The following is a 19,345-nucleotide window of genomic DNA, read 5'->3' as shown; positions in this document are numbered from 1 at the left end:
AAATATAAGTTTCGTTGTTCACGTGAAGTGCGTTACGTTACAATCATTCAATTCCCTAGAAAAAGGAATATAGACTTTGCATTCCAAAAAATGACCTTATAGTTAGAATCTACTAAGAAACCTCTTACCTCAGTAGAAATGTCGAGATGTTTTTCATATAAAAATACGGAATTTTGAAGTTGAATATGCATGCACCGTAAACATACCTCGCTCAGCCTTGTAGCTCTGGTGAAGAGTTGACGACTAGACTCGACCAGCCAATTTATTGAACAGGGAGATTCTTCTGTTCATCGCGGGAAATACGGGGTCTCAAATCAATATCTGTTCTTTGAAGATTCGGAAATACAACTTTAGAAGTAAAGTCTACCTCTTCAAAGAGTATAGGATTTGCATAAAAAAATCATCACCGTTCTCAACTTAACTCATATTGATGAGTATTTCAACTGCTCTCGATTTAGCCTTACCACCCCTCTAATAGTATTAGTCCATTCCACAGTCACATGATTGTTGGGCGCCGCCATATTGAATCTAAGAAATATTGGACTGATTCTGTTTTAGGTGTCTTTTTAACGAAATAGGTACAATCTAGCTCAAGATGTCGTACCAAAGACTGGAACATGTGATTCAAGGAAGTATTGATGGCGGGGAAGATATTTCCGGAAAGAGTTTGCAAATCGCTACCAGTTTATTGGCAGCGCAGGCGAATGACGTAAGGTCACATCGAGTGAACTGGCAATCTTATATGCAGTGAGTAAATAATATTTTTATGTTGTATTTCAACATTTCTATATTTTAAAGAACTTTCAAGGATAATGATTACAAGCGTAGATACATCTGTCAAAGATAAATGTTAGACAATTCTGTGCTCTTTTTTTGAGGAGGTTTTATCACCTCACCTTTATACAATGTTGGATATCATGTGCTTCCTATTTTTAGCATTATAATTACCACTATATCACAAGCTACTAACTCACAGTGACACTAGTAGAAAGTTGCAGTAGATTGCAATATTTTGGTCTGTTTGACACTCGGTGTATTTTCACCGAGGTAAGATTTTCTAGAACCCATATATTGTCAATATATTCATTTATGTTTTTTTATCTTTATTTCCATTGTAGGGCCCTGAGCAGGTATATTCCCCAAGTATTAACACAACTTTCATTTTTTGCTTTTCATTCTATTTATATATATTTCTACCCGCATGCTATGGTAGTATTTATACTAGTAGTGGGTTATCATGAATGGGTCTTATCTATTGCACTTATATTTTAATTCAATACATTATATTCTAATATACCTTGGATCAGTGATTTCTCCATAATCGTCCTCAGTAACCATACATGTACCTCCATATGCCCACCCACATCCAACCTCAGGAGTCCGTAACCATACATGTACTCCCACATGCCCACCCATGTCCAATCCCTGTTGTTGTCAACAGTTTTATCATCCACACTTTACCAAAGTAAAGTTTACTAGACTTTGGAATTTAGTACAACATGAAAACTTACTGAGGTCATATTTATAAAAAAAAAAAAACCTTCAACAATTTGTCAGCTGTCATTTTCAACAATCATTCCAGTCAAAATGTTTGATATGCATTTATTAGAAATTTAAATCAAAACTCAAAATGGATCCATGAAATGATTTTTGACCCATGTAGTCTACATTGTTAGTGTACAAACTCATTGTATTGTTTCAAATGTGTAATTATAAATGACTGATGAATTTAAGACCACTGTAGCTAAATTAACAAAATATTTTATTGACATTAAAGTTCACAAGCTAGCAAATAGAAACATGGTGTGAATTATTATCCTAGTTTATAATAAAAGAAATGAAAAATGAATATATAATAGATGTTCCTTAAAAATTAACCCCAAAGGAACACATCTGAAAATGCAATCCAACTTTAAGAGATGATTTGGAGAAACCACTAGATTTCACGTAACATTTACTAATAAAGACATAACACCAAGCATACATGTAACACAATGGTTATTCACCTCTATACAGCCTCATTATCATATGTTACTATGGTGATGGTTCCACTTCTTGTAGACTAGAAGTCAAATAGCACATTGGTTTAAAGCCTTCTCCATTGATTACTTATTAATTTGCATGTCAACTCTGCTCATTTGAATAATTCTTCAGCATCTATTTTGGGATTTAATTCTGCATATTCTATCATATAATTAAACAGTTAATAACTTCAAGTATTAATCATTGTAGCATCCGTAGTATTAGTAAATTTATCATTTATAGTAAGTAATGTAGTCATACAGTTTCTAGCAAAACTTAAGTATAAAAAATTGTGAATTGGTTGAAACTCGAGATTAGACAGGTATTGTATAAATGTATGTAGTCCTCCAGATATTCAATCTAGGTAAAATGTCAGCTGGGATTTAAATTAAATGACCTTGGTGACCTTTCACCCTGTGACCCTTCACATTCAAGACACTAAATAGTCATCATGTTACAAATAATAATTCTGTTGCATGCACAGTAAAGTCTAAGGTGTCAGGATGTTGTAATCATTCATAATTGTGGCATAAGTTAAGGTTTGAACAGGTGCAATTGTCACTTCAAGCTTTTATACAATAATGGCCAGGAAATAAAGTTCATTGCTTGCATTTAAGAGTAAAAGTTTTGGAAACAGAAAATTAAAAATTAAAGTACTATGGCAGCTATGTATCTTTAATTATGTGATATGCTAACTTTTCATTTAATTTGCTTAATGGCAGATTTACACAGTTTAAATAAATAAATTGTACATGAGAAAACCAGGAGCCTATAATCTACATCTACACATAAATATATGTAATTCATTTTGTTGATAAATTGGTGATATAAACAGTGGAGATTAAATAAAGTATAATATTAATATTTTCATGATATTGATAGCGTAAAAGTAGATGACATTCTTAAAGGTAAGTCACCAAATTTGTGGTAGCTTTCATCAGAAGGTACACTTGCATGCTGGTGACGGATCACTTGTTCACTCTCTTCACATCTTGAGACTTTAGATCCTGATGACTTTGTATATATTCAGGAGAGACAAATGTGAGCCATGGGGGGAGGGGGGGTATAGTGATTAATTTTATAAAACAAGGCGGGTCTAAGTGACAGTACCCAATGTAGCTCACATTTCTCTCTCCTGAATAAAGACAAAGTCTGTGGAATGATTTCCATGGTAACTACCTATGACTGTACAAACCAAGTTGTGTATTTGAAAACAAAAATATTATTCATTCATTTTGATATACACATATACCAATAGTAATAATGCTACAACAGTATGGTACTTTAAAACATTCACCAGTTCAGTAATGTATAATGACAATATTTTGATGTTGTGACCAAAAGTTACCCCCAAGGTATGTTTTGCCTGTTCCTGTAGATAATGTTCTTACTTATGATCTTATTAGTACAAAACTAGATACAAAAAAACAAAAACAACAAATGGATAGTTTGACAAAGCCTGTTTAACCAAAATTGGCAAAATATTACTGACAGGCATTATAGCTTTTGATCTTAGTCATCATGATATTTTGCAAACAAGTGGAATAATCAAGTTTGTACTGAGTATATTATATTCAAATACTACAATTTGGTTTGTGTGGCCCCATTACCTCATGCATAAAGTTAACATTTCTGTTTTCTGTCAACAGAGGGCAGATGATTTCTCAAGAAGAGTTCCAGTTCATTCGTGAATATGACAATGCAACTAGTTCAGAACAAAGAGATCAGATATTGACACGCTATGGACCATCCGCTGCCAAGATATTTCTTAGTTTAATGGGACATATTTCTAAGGATCAAACTGTACAGTACATACTGACTATGGTTGATGATATGCTACAGGTGAGAACGGCATTCTGTTAACCAATGGAAATGCTGCTTACATGAAGCAAACCATTCCTGGTTGATTTAAGTCTATTCTAATGTGCATGCTTAGGATAAAGGCATCAGAATTCAAAAGTAATTCTATGTGTCATACTGATATGATATTAAACATTCTGCATGCCAAGCCATTAATAGTAACTGAAATGGATAAACTCAGACATTGAGAGTTGCCATGGAAACAGTACAGTGTGTCATTGGACTATGGTGGTGTGTGTGTGTGTTGTGTTGTGTTGTGTGTGTGTGTGTGTGTGTGTGTGTTGTGTTGTGTTGTGTTGTGTGTTGTGTGTGTGTGTGTGTGTGTGTGTTGTGTTGTGTTGTGTTTGTGTGTGTGTGTGTGTGTGTTGTGTTGTGTTGTGTGTGTGTGTGTGTGTGTGTGTTGTGTTGTGTTGTGTGTGTGTGTGTGTGTGTGTGTGTTGTGTTGTGTTGTCTACAGCCATCATTATCCAGTTTCAAACAAACCCAGTCTTGTCATATACTACCAAAGGTGTATTCATATCACTTTTTTGACTTTTTTTCTGACATTATTTTCTTCCTACAGGAAAACCGTCAACGTGTAGCAATATTCTTTGACCATGCAAAGAAATGTAAAACCACACCATGGGCTCAGTTTCTAAATATGTTGAACAGACAAGACCAATTTGTTATCAATCAAGTAAGTATTAGGAATACATTAACCATGTGTAATTCTTGCCACAATTTGTTTTCATTTCTGTATACTAAATTGAATATTTGTCAAAGTAGAACAGAATGATTAGATATAAATCATATACAAGATTACCATACAGCTATATACTGTACTTTAAACACTGTATTGAATAGTGTAAAGTGTTGTTAGTAGCTGAGTGTTTCAATCACTGGCCTCTTACTACTGCACTGTCAGGCTTTGATGAATTAAATTGGCCATATATGTAGGAAGATTGTCATTCAGTTTGATTCTGTGAAATAATGCAGGTTTTCCCTGGATACTTTGTTTTGTATTGCACCAACACTGAACCCCATTAGAGTCAGCCTTCTTCGGAACCTGTAAATAGAACCCATTTCCCATAGGGGTATTCCAAAGAGATAGTGAATAAAACATACAGAAGACTTCCAGGAAATGTGATGTGGTATATACTGTGTCATGAAGAGTGAAAATATTAACTTGATTACCAGAGGTATTAATTCAAAATTGTTGAACTGCAAAAAAATACATCATTAATTTGATTCATAGCCTGGGCATCTCATTCTAAACTCTTTCCTTTCCCTGTACATGTATGTAGGCTGCCAGAGTGATAAGTAAGTTAGCTTGCTGGGGAAGAGAAAAGATGGGTGGCAATGATTTGAATTTCTTCTTCTCATGGATAAGAACTCAGCTGACCACACCCAGTAATGAATATCTTCAAGCAGTGGCTGGATGTCTCCAAATGATTCTCAGAGACAACACTTATAGAGAAGCTTTCATGGACACTGAAGGGCTCTCCACGTAAGTTACAATGTTTCAGCCATGAAGCCAAGCACTTCAAAGTGATGTAGCTTTCTAGTAGTTGAACCAAAGTGCTCCCTCTAGTGGCAAACTTGGTAGCAACTTCCTTTGGTAAAAAATTACCATTGAGTGGCATTGCCTCAAGATTATGTAAGAAGAGACAATGGCTCATCAATTTATTGAGGTTAAATAAAGTCAACAACAATAATAATAATACTTGCACGAATAATTTGATTGTCCAGATTTATACAGCATCACATGACTGTGTATTATTTATCACATGGGGGCAGCTTACTAGAGAGGTTTCTTTACTTAGTTTACATAATGTGATTGTCATTGGTTGACTGTAAATTTCTCTTCACTTATATACACCCCCCCCCCCACACACACACACATATTCACAAACACACACACATATATGCACACATACACTTTAATACTAAGACAGAGAAACACACAGACACACAACAGTTAAACATTTAAGACCCATAGACTATTATAGATTCCAAAGCATTTAACAAAACTCCATTACTATAGTTCTGCAAATTATTCAAGAATAATGATACTGTTTTACGGTTGTACTGCAAATTAGATTACATGTATTCAAATATTGTTTATAATACCAATGTTAATTGTTGTCTATTTTCTAGCTTGGTATCAGTTCTTGGCAGTCGTTGTGGATTTCAAATATTGTTTATAATACCAATGTCAATTGTTGTCTATTTTCTAGCTTGGTATCAGTTCTTGGCAGTCGTTGTGGATTTCAAATATTGTTTATAATACCAATGTCAATTGTTGTCTGTATTCTAGCTTGGTATCAGTTCTTGGCAGTCATTGTGGATTTCAAATTTTGTTTATAATACCAATTTCAATTGTTGTCTATATCCTAGCTTGGTATCAGTTCTTGGCAGTCGTTGTGGATTTCAAATATTGTTTATAATACCAATGTCAATTGTTGTCTGTATTCTAGCTTGGTATCAGTTCTTGGCAGTCATTGTGGATTTCAAATTTTGTTTATAATACCAATTTCAATTGTTGTCTATATCCTAGCTTGGTATCAGTTCTTGGCAGTCGTTGTGGATTTCAAATATTGTTTATAATACCAATGTCAATTGTTGTCTGTATTCTAGCTTGGTATCAGTTCTTGGCAGTCGTTGTGGATTTCAAATATTGTTTATAATACCAATGTCAATTGTTGTCTGTATTCTAGCTTGGTATCAGTTCTTGGCAGTCGTTGTGGATTTCAAATATTGTTTATAATACCAATGTTAATTGTTGTCTATTTTCTAGCTTGGTATCAGTTCTTGGCAGTCGTTGTGGATTTCAAATATTGTTTATAATACCAATTTCAATTGTTGTCTATTTTCCAGCTTGGTATCAGTTCTTGGCAGTCGTTGTGGATTTCAAATATTGTTTATAATACCAATGTTAATTGTTGTCTATATCCTAGCTTGGTATCAGTTCTTGGCAGTCGTTGTGGATTTCAAATATTGTTTATAATACCAATGTCAATTGTTGTCTATATCCTAGCTTGGTATCAGTTCTTGGCAGTCATTGTGGATTTCAAATATTGTTTATAATACCAATGTCAATTGTTGTCTATTTTCCAGCTTGGTATCAGTTCTTGGCAGTCGTTGTGGATTTCAAATATTGTTTATAATACCAATGTCAATTGTTGTCTGTATTCTAGCTTGGTATCAGTTCTTGGCAGTCATTGTGGATTTCAAATATTGTTTATAATACCAATGTCAATAATTGTCTATTTTCTAGCTTGGTATCAGTTCTTGGCAGTCGTTGTGGATTTCAAATATTGTTTATAATACCAATGTCAATTGTTGTCTGTATTCTAGCTTGGTATCAGTTCTTGGCAGTCGTTGTGGATTTCAAATATTGTTTATAATACCAATGTTAATTGTTGTCTATTTTCTAGCTTGGTATCAGTTCTTGACAGTCGTTGTGGATTTCAAATATTGTTTATAATACCAATTTCAATTGTTGTCTATTTTCCAGCTTGGTATCAGTTCTTGGCAGTCGTTGTGGATTTCAAATATTGTTTATAATACCAATGTTAATTGTTGTCTATATCCTAGCTTGGTATCAGTTCTTGGCAGTCGTTGTGGATTTCAAATATTGTTTATAATACCAATGTCAATTGTTGTCTATTTTCCAGCTTGGTATCAGTTCTTGGCAGTCGTTGTGGATTTCAAATATTGTTTATAATACCAATGTCAATTGTTGTCTGTATTCTAGCTTGGTATCAGTTCTTGGCAGTCATTGTGGATTTCAAATATTGTTTATAATACCAATGTCAATAATTGTCTATTTTCTAGCTTGGTATCAGTTCTTGGCAGTCGTTGTGGATTTCAAATATTGTTTATAATACCAATTTCAATTGTTGTCTATATCCTAGCTTGGTATCAGTTCTTGGCAGTCGTTGTGGATTTCAAATATTGTTTATAATACCAATGTCAATTGTTGTCTGTATTCTAGCTTGGTATCAGTTCTTGGCAGTCATTGTGGATTTCAAATATTGTTTATAATACCAATGTCAATAATTGTCTATTTTCTAGCTTGGTATCAGTTCTTGGCAGTCGTTGTGGATTTCAAATATTGTTTATAATACCAATGTCAATTGTTGTCTGTATTCTAGCTTGGTATCAGTTCTTGGCAGTCATTGTGGATTTCAAATATTGTTTATAATACCAATGTCAATAATTGTCTATTTTCTAGCTTGGTATCAGTTCTTGGCAGTCGTTGTGGATTTCAAATATTGTTTATAATACCAATGTCAATAATTGTCTATTTTCTAGCTTGGTATCAGTTCTTGGCAGTCGTTGTGGATTTCAAATATTGTTTATAATACCAATGTCAATTGTTGTCTGTATTCTAGCTTGGTATCAGTTCTTGGCAGTCGTTGTGGATTTCAAATTCAATATCAACTTACTTTCTGTATCTGGATGTTAACATACCATGTTGGTTTAGCCACACAGGTTAATAAGTAAGTATGTCTTCATTTCTTTAGTGTAATGGAAATCATTTTATCACTGAGAATATTAATGGTGTAGTGTTTTTGATAAAGTTCAGGAACATTGGTAACAAAGACAAGAATATTCTTGGATTGTAATTTGATTCAAAATGTCAATTTTTAAAGAGTGACATAGAATAGAAAGATATTATTTTTCTTTACACAGGTTCAATGTGATTCCAGTGTTGGCTGATATTCTACATGAGTCTGTCAAAGAGAAAGTTACTCGCATCATTCTAGCTACATTTAGAGTAAGTACTTGAATCATTCTAGCTACATTTAGAGTAAGTACTTGCATCATTCTAGCTACATTTAGAGTAAGTATTTGAATTATTCTAGCTACATTTAGAGTAAGTACTTGCATTATTCTAGCTACATTTAGAGTAAGTATTTGAATTATTCTAGCTACATTTAGAGTAAGTACTTGCATTATTCTAGCTACATTTAGAGTAAGTATTTGAATTATTCTAGCTACATTTAGAGTAAGTACTTGCATTATTCTAGCTACATTTAGAGTAAGTATTTGAATTATTCTAGCTACATTTAGAGTAAGTACTTGCATCATTCTAGCTACATTTAGAGTAAGTATTTGCATCATTCTAGCTACATTTAGAGTAAGTATTTGAATTATTCTAGCTACATTTAGAGTAAGTATTTGAATCATTCTAGCTACATTTAGAGTAAGTACTTGCATCATTCTAGCTACATTTAGAGTAAGTACTTGCATCATTCTAGCTACATTTAGAGTAAGTACTTGCATTATTCTAGCTACATTTAGAGTAAGTACTTGCATCATTCTAGCTACATTTAGAGTAAGTATTTGCATCATTCTAGCTACATTTAGAGTAAGTACTTGCATCATTCTAGCTACATTTAGAGTAAGTATTTGAATTATTCTAGCTACATTTAGAGTAAGTACTTGCATCATTCTAGCTACATTTAGAGTACGTATTTGAATTATTCTAGCTACATTTAGAGTAAGTACTTGCATCATTCTAGCTACATTTAGAGTAAGTATTTGAATTATTCTAGCTACATTTAGAGTAAGTACTTGCATTATTCTAGCTACATTTAGAGTAAGTATTTGAATTATTCTAGCTACATTTAGAGTAAGTACTTGCATCATTCTAGCTACATTTAGAGTAAGTATTTGCATCATTCTAGCTACATTTAGAGTAAGTATTTGAATTATTCTAGCTACATTTAGAGTAAGTATTTGCATCATTCTAGCTACATTTAGAGTAAGTATTTGCATCATTCTAGCTACATTTAGAGTAAGTATTTGAATTATTCTAGCTACATTTAGAGTAAGTATTTGAATTATTCTAGCTACATTTAGAGTAAGTATTTGAATTATTCTAGCTACATTTAGAGTAAGTATTTGAATTATTCTAGCTACATTTAGAGTAAGTATTTGAATTATTCTAGCTACATTTAGAGTAAGTATTTGCATCATTCTAGCTACATTTAGAGTAAGTATTTGCATCATTCTAGCTACATTTAGAGTAAGTATTTGAATTATTCTAGCTACATTTAGAGTAAGTACTTGCATCATTCTAGCTACATTTAGAGTAAGTACTTGCATCATTCTAGCTACATTTAGAGTAAGTATTTGAATTATTCTAGCTACATTTAGAGTAAGTATTTGCATCATTCTAGCTACATTTAGAGTAAGTATTTGAATCATTTTAGCTACATTTAGAGTAAGTACTTGCATCATTCTAGCTACATTTAGAGTAAGTATTTGAATCATTCTAGCTACATTTAGAGTAAGTATTTGAATTATTCTAGCTACATTTAGAGTAAGTACTTGCATCATTCTAGCTACATTTAGAGTAAGTACTTGCATTATTCTAGCTACATTTAGAGTAAGTACTTGCATCATTCTAGCTACATTTAGAGTAAGTACTTGCATTATTCTAGCTACATTTAGAGTAAGTACTTGCATTATTCTAGCTACATTTAGAGTAAGTACTTGCATCATTCTAGCTACATTTAGAGTAAGTACTTGCATCATTCTAGCTACATTTAGAGTAAGTACTTGCATTATTCTAGCTACATTTAGAGTAAGTACTTCCATTATTCTAGCTACATTTAGAGTAAGTATTTGAATCATTCTAGCTACATTTAGAGTAAGTATTTGCATCATTCTAGCTACATTTAGAGTAAGTACTAGCATCATTCTAGCTACATTTAGAGTAAGTATTTGCATCATTCTAGCTACATTTAGAGTAAGTACTAGCATCATTCTAGCTACATTTAGAGTAAGTACTTGCATTATTCTAGCTACATTTAGAGTAAGTAGAGTAAGTACTTGCATCATTCTAGCCACATTTAGAGTAAGTACTTGCATTATTCTAGCTACATTTAGAGTAAGTACTTGCATTATTCTAGCCACATTTAGAATAAGAACTGTAAATTTTCATGGGGATTAGCAAAAGATTTTTAAAAGTGGAAAAATGTATATTTATACTTGGTTTGCAATTCAGATTAGTGTACTTTCAGATGACAATCATTCCCAGATTAGCATATCTACAACTCTTGTTCCCGTCTGTTATTGTTTGTGGGAAGAATGAGTTTTTGAAGATGTAAAGGGATGGTTTGTATTTATCTTGGAACTAGTGATGAATCTTTTGTACTGAGTAAAATAAACTTTTACCAGAAATTGTACCATAGTACAAAGCTACAAAACATGAAATCATTAAATTCAAGTCGATGGTATTAAATTTTTTAGATTTTGTTCTCCTGTTTAGAATCTCTTAGAAAAACCTGAAGAACTTGAAATAGTGCAGGACAATGCACTGTCTATGATTCAGTGTAAAGTGTTAAAACAACTAGAAGTGTTGGAAGGACAGAAGTTTGAAGACTCTGATATCACTGAAGATATTGAATATGTGACTGAAAAGCTACACGATAGTGTAGAAGGTCTCAGGTAAAGTATTATATCAGTGTAGGTTTTAGGAAACCTAGTAACAAAGAGAAAATCTGAAAGAACTTGCATAGATTTCCTTACTTTGTACCGTACTATAGGGTTGGAACCAAGATAAAGTTACAGAGGAACTTTGATAGATCTTATCAACTCATCAAAATATTGCTACATGTAATACTGTAAATAGGGTTGTCTGTGACTACTCGCCTCTTACCACTGTGGTTGGGGTTCAAAGTCATTAAGGGTTTGATTAAATTTACCACGAAAGTGGGAAGAGTGTTGCTCAGTTTGACTCTATCGAACAACACAGGTTTCCCTGGGTACTCCGGTTTCCTTAAGACAGAACTTCTTGGGAGACAAGTGTTTATATACTTAAAGAAATATCCAGTATGAATAAAGATTATTATTAAAATGTTGTTTTTCTTCACTGGAATGGTATTGTTGTAAAAGTAATGTAGTTTTGTTAGCAAAGCAATGCTGGTTTCAATAGCAGAAGATGAGTTACCAACTATGAACATAAATGTCATGTGTATGTTGTGTGTGTGTGTGTGTGTGTGTATGTGTGTGTATGTTGTATTTGTGTGTATGTATGTTGTGTGTATGTGTGTGTATGTTGTATTTATGTGTGTGTGTATGTTGTGTGTGTATGTGTGTGTGTGTGTGTGTGTGTGTGTGTGTGTGTGTGTGTGTGTGTGTGTGTGTGTGCATTTCTCAGATTTCCATATAATAACTCTATCTTATTTTGTTGTAGTTCATTTGATGAATACACATCAGAACTAAAGTCTGGTAGACTGGAGTGGAGTCCTGTACACAAAAGTGAAAAGTTCTGGAGAGAAAATGCCTCAAGACTCAATGAGAAAAACTATGAATTGCTCAAGTAAGAGATATTTGTTTTCTGTGTTCTTTATCTTTAAAGGAAGGGGAGGGGGAGGGAGGGAAGGGGGGAGACATAGAGAAAGGGGGAATATAAACAGACAGACAGATAAGAGTAGGAGGGTGTAATTATATCAACAATTTCTGTAAATTTTGTTTAAAGTATTTTCAAGAGAATTGCTGAGCATCATTTTCTTACTTTTTTCTCTTTTTTTCCAGGATTTTAGTCAAATTACTTGAAACATCGAAAGATCCTCAAGTATTAGCAGTGTCAGCTCATGATATAGGGGAATATGTCAGACATTACCCACGTGGTAAACAGTAAGTATTAACAGTGTCAGTCCATGATATAGGGGAATATGTCAGATATTGTCCACGTAATCATTTCAAATCCACTGAAAAAATAGCACCAAACCTGGGATTCAGATATTGGGGTTTGAAGGCCCATGTTGGATTAGTACCAGTATTAAAATTCAGATGTGAAAAGTACTTATATGGCAGAGCTTATACAAACATTATTTTACTGAACAAAAGAATGTACTGATGTAATCATTTTGACTGATAAGATAACCCTAATGCATTGAACCTGGGATTCAGACATTGGGGTTTGAAGTTGTATGTTATAGTGGTAAAATTCTAATTGTAATTATCTGTGTGTGTTTTTTTACCAGTAACATAGAACAGCTTGGTGGTAAAGAGTTAGTAATGACTTATATGTCACATGAAGACCCTAATGTTAGATATGAAGCATTGTTAGCTGTACAAAAACTTATGGTTCATAATTGGTAAGTATGCTTTATATTGGTTGATTACATTTATACATATATATCTATGAACAAGTTCATGTTTATACACTTATGGACATTTCTAACACCATAGCACTCTGTATGTAAGACAAGATGACTTTTTCATGCTACCACTAGAGGGCAGTGTTCATAAGATACATGTATCACAATCTGTTTATTACAAGAAGTTTTCTGCATAACTTGACAAGTTAAATGTATTCTAGTGCTGATGAAATATATGTGAATAACAGTTTAAGACCACCATCCCACCCCTCCCCACTGGAAAAAAAACCTCTGAATGACCTCAATGTATGTTCCACATTATGATTTACAATGCTATGTGTGTTATATGTGATAACAGGTCACAAACATTGTCAGGACACAGTTCAGTCTACATTAACTTTCTTCTTCTTTTTCCTAACAGGGAATATCTTGGAAAACAGTTACAACAACAATAAAGTTATGGAGTGTTTGACTGTCTGCCAGATTAGGGAATAGTGACTTTTCAATGGGCTTTGTAAAAAGTTATCTACAGTTGCAATAAATACATATGTTAATCTTTGGGTGGAAGTTGTATTTTATTCTATGTACAATCACTATTTGAGTTGATAGGTTCTGGTTGTCATGGATAAAGACACTCGGTTTACTATTTATTGTTCAAATTGTTTATTTGAATAATGTTTTGTTCAAATCACTGGGTAAAGTACATGGTATGAAATTATTCAAATCTAAGTTTTAAATTTGGTATTGTTGTAGGTATGTTGTAGAAGTTAGACATTATAGCAGTCTGTGTTCCCAAATAAAGGGGAATTTATGTCCATGAAAATTGTGTCAAAGTTTCCCTGTTTGATGGAAAACAGAAAATCAACATTCCTGACTGAAATGAATTGTGTATAGATAATTATATTGTTAAAGGTGCATAGTCAGTAATGAGACCCTGTGTTTGATTACAGCTAGTGTACAAAATATACATACATAATACATACTACAAGTTATTAGCTGTAAATCTCAGTTGATTTAGTGTACTAGGGATGGTTAACTATCCACAGAGAGGGTTGGAAAGTGAATCTGTTGTGTTTTAAGGGACATAGTGTCAAATTTATTTCTTCTCTTCTGTACCATAGTTTTGCCACGTATATCAACTTATGTTACCCCATCACTGGAGTATTTATTATCATCACCAATTAGCCACTAGTACACCTCTGAACCTTGACTGGAAATTTGAAAGTGAACTGATACCTTACATTTCCAGAGAATTCAGGCTTGTGACAGTAATCATATGTTAACATGTAGATTAATACAATACAAGTGTAAGTTCATATCAGCCTAAATATTCCACACTTCCTGTAATTATTCTTTCAAAACACCAATTTAGATAAGTTGCCATGAAACAATAGCTTTATTCAATGAAGTCATTAAACTGTGATCTATATGAAGGTCGGAGGTCAAACACCAGAATCTCTGTGGTTATAATCCCAGTGTTTAGTATAATTCATGCATCTCTTCATGTATAGATATATAGTGTGCCAAGTTTTATCAAAAGTTTAATGTCATGTTTGGTCATGTGACCAAATTTCCATGGGAACAGAAGATATGTAATATATGTGAATATTAAAAGTATATAAAACTGACAATAAAAGTGTCAGGATGCAGAGTTTGTCTCTTTAAGTGTCGTTTATATATCATGTAATATAAGGTGTGATTCTTTGTGTGTGTGTGTGTGTGTGTGTGTGTATGGATATATATATATCACTGTGAACTTTGTTCGCTTATAGTATCGAAAGAAAGCCTGAACGTCTAGCAGCAAGACTAATGTGGGCTGTGACTTTACTATGGAATAGCCTTCTGTGAAATTGTTTTTACATTGTAACAATACTGTGCACCACAGTCACTTGTGGGCTGTGACTTTACTATGGAATAGTCTTGTAATAAGAATACAGAGTTTATAATCAATTTGACAGATTACAAAACTTTAAAATTGTAATCAAGTCATCAACATTCCAAGCCATTCAACAGTCTTTATAGGTGACAGTCATAGAAAGTATATCACCTTGATATTATGTAGCCATCAATGTAACATGTACTGAATAACCTTTAGGTCACCAAGGTAACATGTACTGAATAACCTTTAGGTCACCAAGGTATTTCTCTTTTATACTTGGGACCTTACATGATATGTTGATTATTCTTACAGATTTTGACTTGTCTGTCCACAGGGTGCTCAGGCTCATTTAGTTCTGTTTACAAATATAAACAAAACAAAATAAACATACAAGTAAACAAATAAATAAGTAAACAAACAAACAAAATAAACTGACAAATGAGTAGATACATACATGAGTAAACGACAACTAACCAACGAACACCCAAACACTGCCCCCCCCCCCCGAAATGGTCACATATGGAAATAACCGACAAAGGATTGAGACTGATCAAGTACTATGAGTACTATTATAATTTTCATATCCTGAAAAAATGCCATAAATTGTGTTTGAATTGAATCGAGCTGAGTTAAAGTCACTTCGTCCCACTGAACCCCGAAATTGAAGGATGTTTCGAGATTCATACTTTGGCCCTCAATCACTGCATTTGCTCAATTAAACAAAGTGCGGGAAGAGTCAATAGCAAAAACAAAAACAATGTAAAACTAGTTCTAGCTTGCCACCTGACAGACTTGCAATACATGCGAATTCTATTGTTAATAGAATAAGTGGTGATAAGTGAGATAATGAACTTGTTCGGTTGATTATGCGTCAAACACTCGGGGCTACGCCCCCTCGTGTTATAACGCATAATCAACCAAACTCGTTCATTATCTATCACGTAAAGAAAGCTGAACAAACAATATGACAAAGTAAATAACTAAACAAACAATATGACAAGAATCACTAAAACAATGACAAGTAAAGAAACACTGAACAATGTGAGTAAAGAAATACCAAACAAACAATATGATGCAAAAAGAAATACCAAACAAACAGTATGACAAGTAAAGAAACAGCTTTTTATCAATGTGGGGGTCATTGATTATTAAGATATAAACGGTTAATATAACATAAGTAATCACAAGATCCAAGTGGTGTAGTGGTTAAAATTCTGGAGTAGAGTAGAGTAGAGTAGAGTAGAGTAGAGTAGAGTAGAGTAGAGTAGAGTAGAGTAGAGTAGCGTAGAGTAGCGTAGCGTAGAGTAGCGTAGAGTAGAGTAGAGTAGAGTAGAGTAGAGTAGAGTAGAGTAGAGTAGAGTTTAAATGGCGTTCATCGAAGATATTTTGTTAGCGCGTGAAATTTTAAAAGAATTTCGTAATCTTTAGTTATTTTTCCACTCACCTCTCTGTCATTGTGGCAAGCGATGTTGTCAGGTTAGTACCAATTCACTATACATTTCACCTCTAGGGGTATGATACCGTATACCTATCACATACATGACACTAGATGCTAATCTCTTTAACCCAAATATACATCATTGTGATGCCATAGCTAACATCATAACAGAATTCGAATGAAAGTACTAGTGTTTTGAAAGTATGTCATATACAATGTGGAATTATGTCTTATCAAAGTCACTGAGTCTACAAATTGTAGTCTGGATGTCAACGTGGTATCGAATCATTTCTAAGATTCAATGAAGGATAGCATGAGACTAACACATTTCAGACAGTACAAGACCAGGTAGTGTATAGCTGCAATAATTGTAGCTTTGTTTTTATTAACAATACTTTTTTATTCTTTTTTATATTTTATTTTGTGTGACTCAGCATTGTTCGTTTTTATTTTAATACTTCTTATTTCTTACGGGGTTTGCAAAGAAAAGCCATGGAGGAACGAGAGCGACGGAGCGAAACCGCTACAGTACTGCATCCATTTAGTGTATTGCATGTATCAAAACAAAAGAAAGTTGTACAAGATACCAAAGATCAGACTACACTAAAATTTCATATCGCAGCTATAACTTCAATGAACTGAACGATGGCATAGAACACAGAAACCACCTGTTAACGTTACACATACGAACGTGACTGTATAAAGTTTGTCATACTTCCATAGTCATACGTAAAATTCTTTTAACGCGACTTTTAAATTTTAAAACGCGACTGTTGGGTTATTCAGATGGTCAATGGTAATGATCATTAAACCACAGACAGTGGAGGGGGGGGGGGGTAATCCCCTTACTTGAGTATAAGTGTATGTGCCGCCCTTTGGGGTGCTTTTTCTATCCCTTTGGTCTAAAATGGGGTCTGTTTTTTTTCGAGCTGAAGAGTCTAAAACGAGGTCCACTTTGCATTATTTTCGATTTTACTTGGGCTAAAATGTGGTCCACTGTCCTTTACCAATCATGTTGCCTCCTATTATATAAAGGAAAATGTCTTTAGGTCTAAACTTTCATCTTTTAAAAACCTGTAATGGTATAAAATGGGGTATTGATTTTTGGCCAAAGTGGGTCTACAATGGGGCCAGGGGTTTCCAGCACTGGCCACACACCCCTACCAGAGCTGGCCACTGCAGTCACCACCCTATGCACCATAATGCAAAGCAACTCTTGGTTCGTCGTAAACATAATGATTTATCGGTTTAATGGCATGTATACAAGTTGACGGGAACAACAAATAGACCTGTTGTAAATCAAAGTATGCATTACTCTGTTGTTCTATTCTTGTAGGCACAACACAATGGTCAACATAAAAACAAACACTTGACATTAAAGGCTAGCCTCATCTGTCACAAAAGTGCGTAGCCACTCCCTCCGACCTTGCCAAATCCTATTACAACAAAACAACAAGGACCAATACCTGTGTGTGTATTCGTGCAATTGAATAAACTTGTCCTCGTATACATGCGTATAAATACTATGTATAATGTATGGATGGTTAAATTATTTCTCAACTTAGAAAACGTCAAGTTTGGTCTGTACTGTGGAATTCGTGAGATCAACGTGCGCACTTTGGACTAAATTCGAAGGGTTTCATCTGGCAAATACTTCCAACGACGTGCGTGAAAACAACGCAATGGCAGACGACGTAATACCTACATTTATCAAGATAAACAAGAACAACTTTGAGGAGACATTCTTGACTTGTCCCGTATGTAGGGGAATGTACAGCGAGCCATTGACTTTACCTTGTTTGCATACAATCTGCAAGCACCCATGTCTAGAGGGGGTTGCTTTGGCAGCTCGGAGGAACGACAGTAAATTCACGTGTCCTGTTTGTCGCCGAGAAGCTCGACTCACATTTCAAGGTATTGGAGCATTCCCAAAGAACTTATATGTTATAAATTTGATGAAATATATGGATAAACAGGAGATATGCACGAGGAAAAAAAGACGATTTCGGCCACGATGTGCACCAAAGGAACAACGATCTCCTTTCATGCGGTTTGTTGTTGGTATGTGCCATGTTTTTAAGCCTCCACTGGCAGTACCACACATATCAATTGGGGTCAATAATTAACTTGTTACAATATTCAGAAATCCTGAACATGTACAGTTTCAAAAAAGTAACGGTTGTCCATATTTAGCGCATAGTTTCGTTTAAAAACTAAAGGTAAATGAAGGAGTGACCTCCGAGTATTAAAGAACTTCAACTGCTGGTTTCGTTTTTACAGTTATCATAAGAAACGGTTTTTTCTTTGTAACTAGTGTGCTAAGCCATGTGATGAACGTCAGACCTTGAATCACCAATATCACGATCACTTTTTACAGACTCAACCATGCACTGTTTGATGGGTGACCTGACCTAGAAAAACAAAATTTATGTCGATTTTGACAAATGTGGGCGCCATAAGCACTTTCGCTTTTTCTACCAAGGCCAACGACATCGCTATTGTATTTAGCATGGACGATGTATCCTAATACATCCATGGTTTTAGGGACTATATAGATGACGCCATATCCTTGGGCGTGGAGACAATCCTCTAGCAGTTTTCTAATCGTTTTGTGTTGTTTACTATCAAGACACAAATTGTCTCGTGTTCGCTAACTTGTACAAGAGGTTAAAGGTCACGATGAGGTATTATAAAATACGTGAATATTTTTGTTACATATACCGGTAACACCATAGACAGAGGCCTGATGAGACACACACACACCATAGTGACAAGACATACATACACTGTTTCCATGAGATACACAATCATAAATACATACATACATACATACATACATACACACACACACACACGTATGTACATACATACACACACACACATGCATGCACACATACATACGTACGTACATACATACATACATACATACATACATACATACGTACCTACATACATACATACATACATACATACATACATACGTACGTACCTACATACATACATACATTTATACAAACAAACAAACAAATACCATAGACTCTAATC

The 19,345-nt window shown here is 34.0% G+C and overlaps 1 protein-coding gene across 1 annotated transcript; it reads left to right on the top strand.

Annotated features, from left to right (window-relative positions):
• Positions 1–520: 520 nt before the first annotated feature.
• Positions 521–14,602, top strand: LOC144444150 (V-type proton ATPase subunit H-like). Its single transcript, XM_078133559.1, has 11 exons — positions 521–747; positions 3,672–3,864; positions 4,445–4,558; positions 5,166–5,368; positions 8,259–8,366; positions 8,560–8,644; positions 11,147–11,325; positions 12,074–12,199; positions 12,415–12,516; positions 12,867–12,980; positions 13,405–14,602. The coding sequence occupies exons 1-11, from the start codon at positions 596–598 to the stop codon at positions 13,436–13,438; spliced, it is 1,410 nt and encodes a 469-aa protein (XP_077989685.1). The 5' UTR covers positions 521–595; the 3' UTR covers positions 13,439–14,602.
• Positions 14,603–19,345: the final 4,743 nt, after the last annotated feature.

Source organism: Glandiceps talaboti, chromosome 13, assembly GCF_964340395.1.
Source record: "Glandiceps talaboti chromosome 13, keGlaTala1.1, whole genome shotgun sequence".
NCBI lineage: Eukaryota > Metazoa > Hemichordata > Enteropneusta > Spengelidae > Glandiceps > Glandiceps talaboti.
The sequence above is the reverse complement of the archived record's forward strand: the minus strand, read 5'-3'. Positions and strand labels throughout refer to the sequence as shown.

Bases quoted from the DNA above. Each gene is read 5' to 3' on its own strand.
- LOC144444150 (XM_078133559.1), top strand. From the start codon at position 596: ATGTCGTACCAAAGACTGGAACATGTGATTCAAGGAAGTATTGATGGC. The intron at 748-3,671 runs GTGAGTAAATAA...TTCTGTCAACAG, and splicing joins AACTGGCAATCTTATATGCA to AGGGCAGATGATTTCTCAAG. The intron at 11,326-12,073 runs GTAAAGTATTAT...ATTTTGTTGTAG, and splicing joins GATAGTGTAGAAGGTCTCAG to TTCATTTGATGAATACACAT.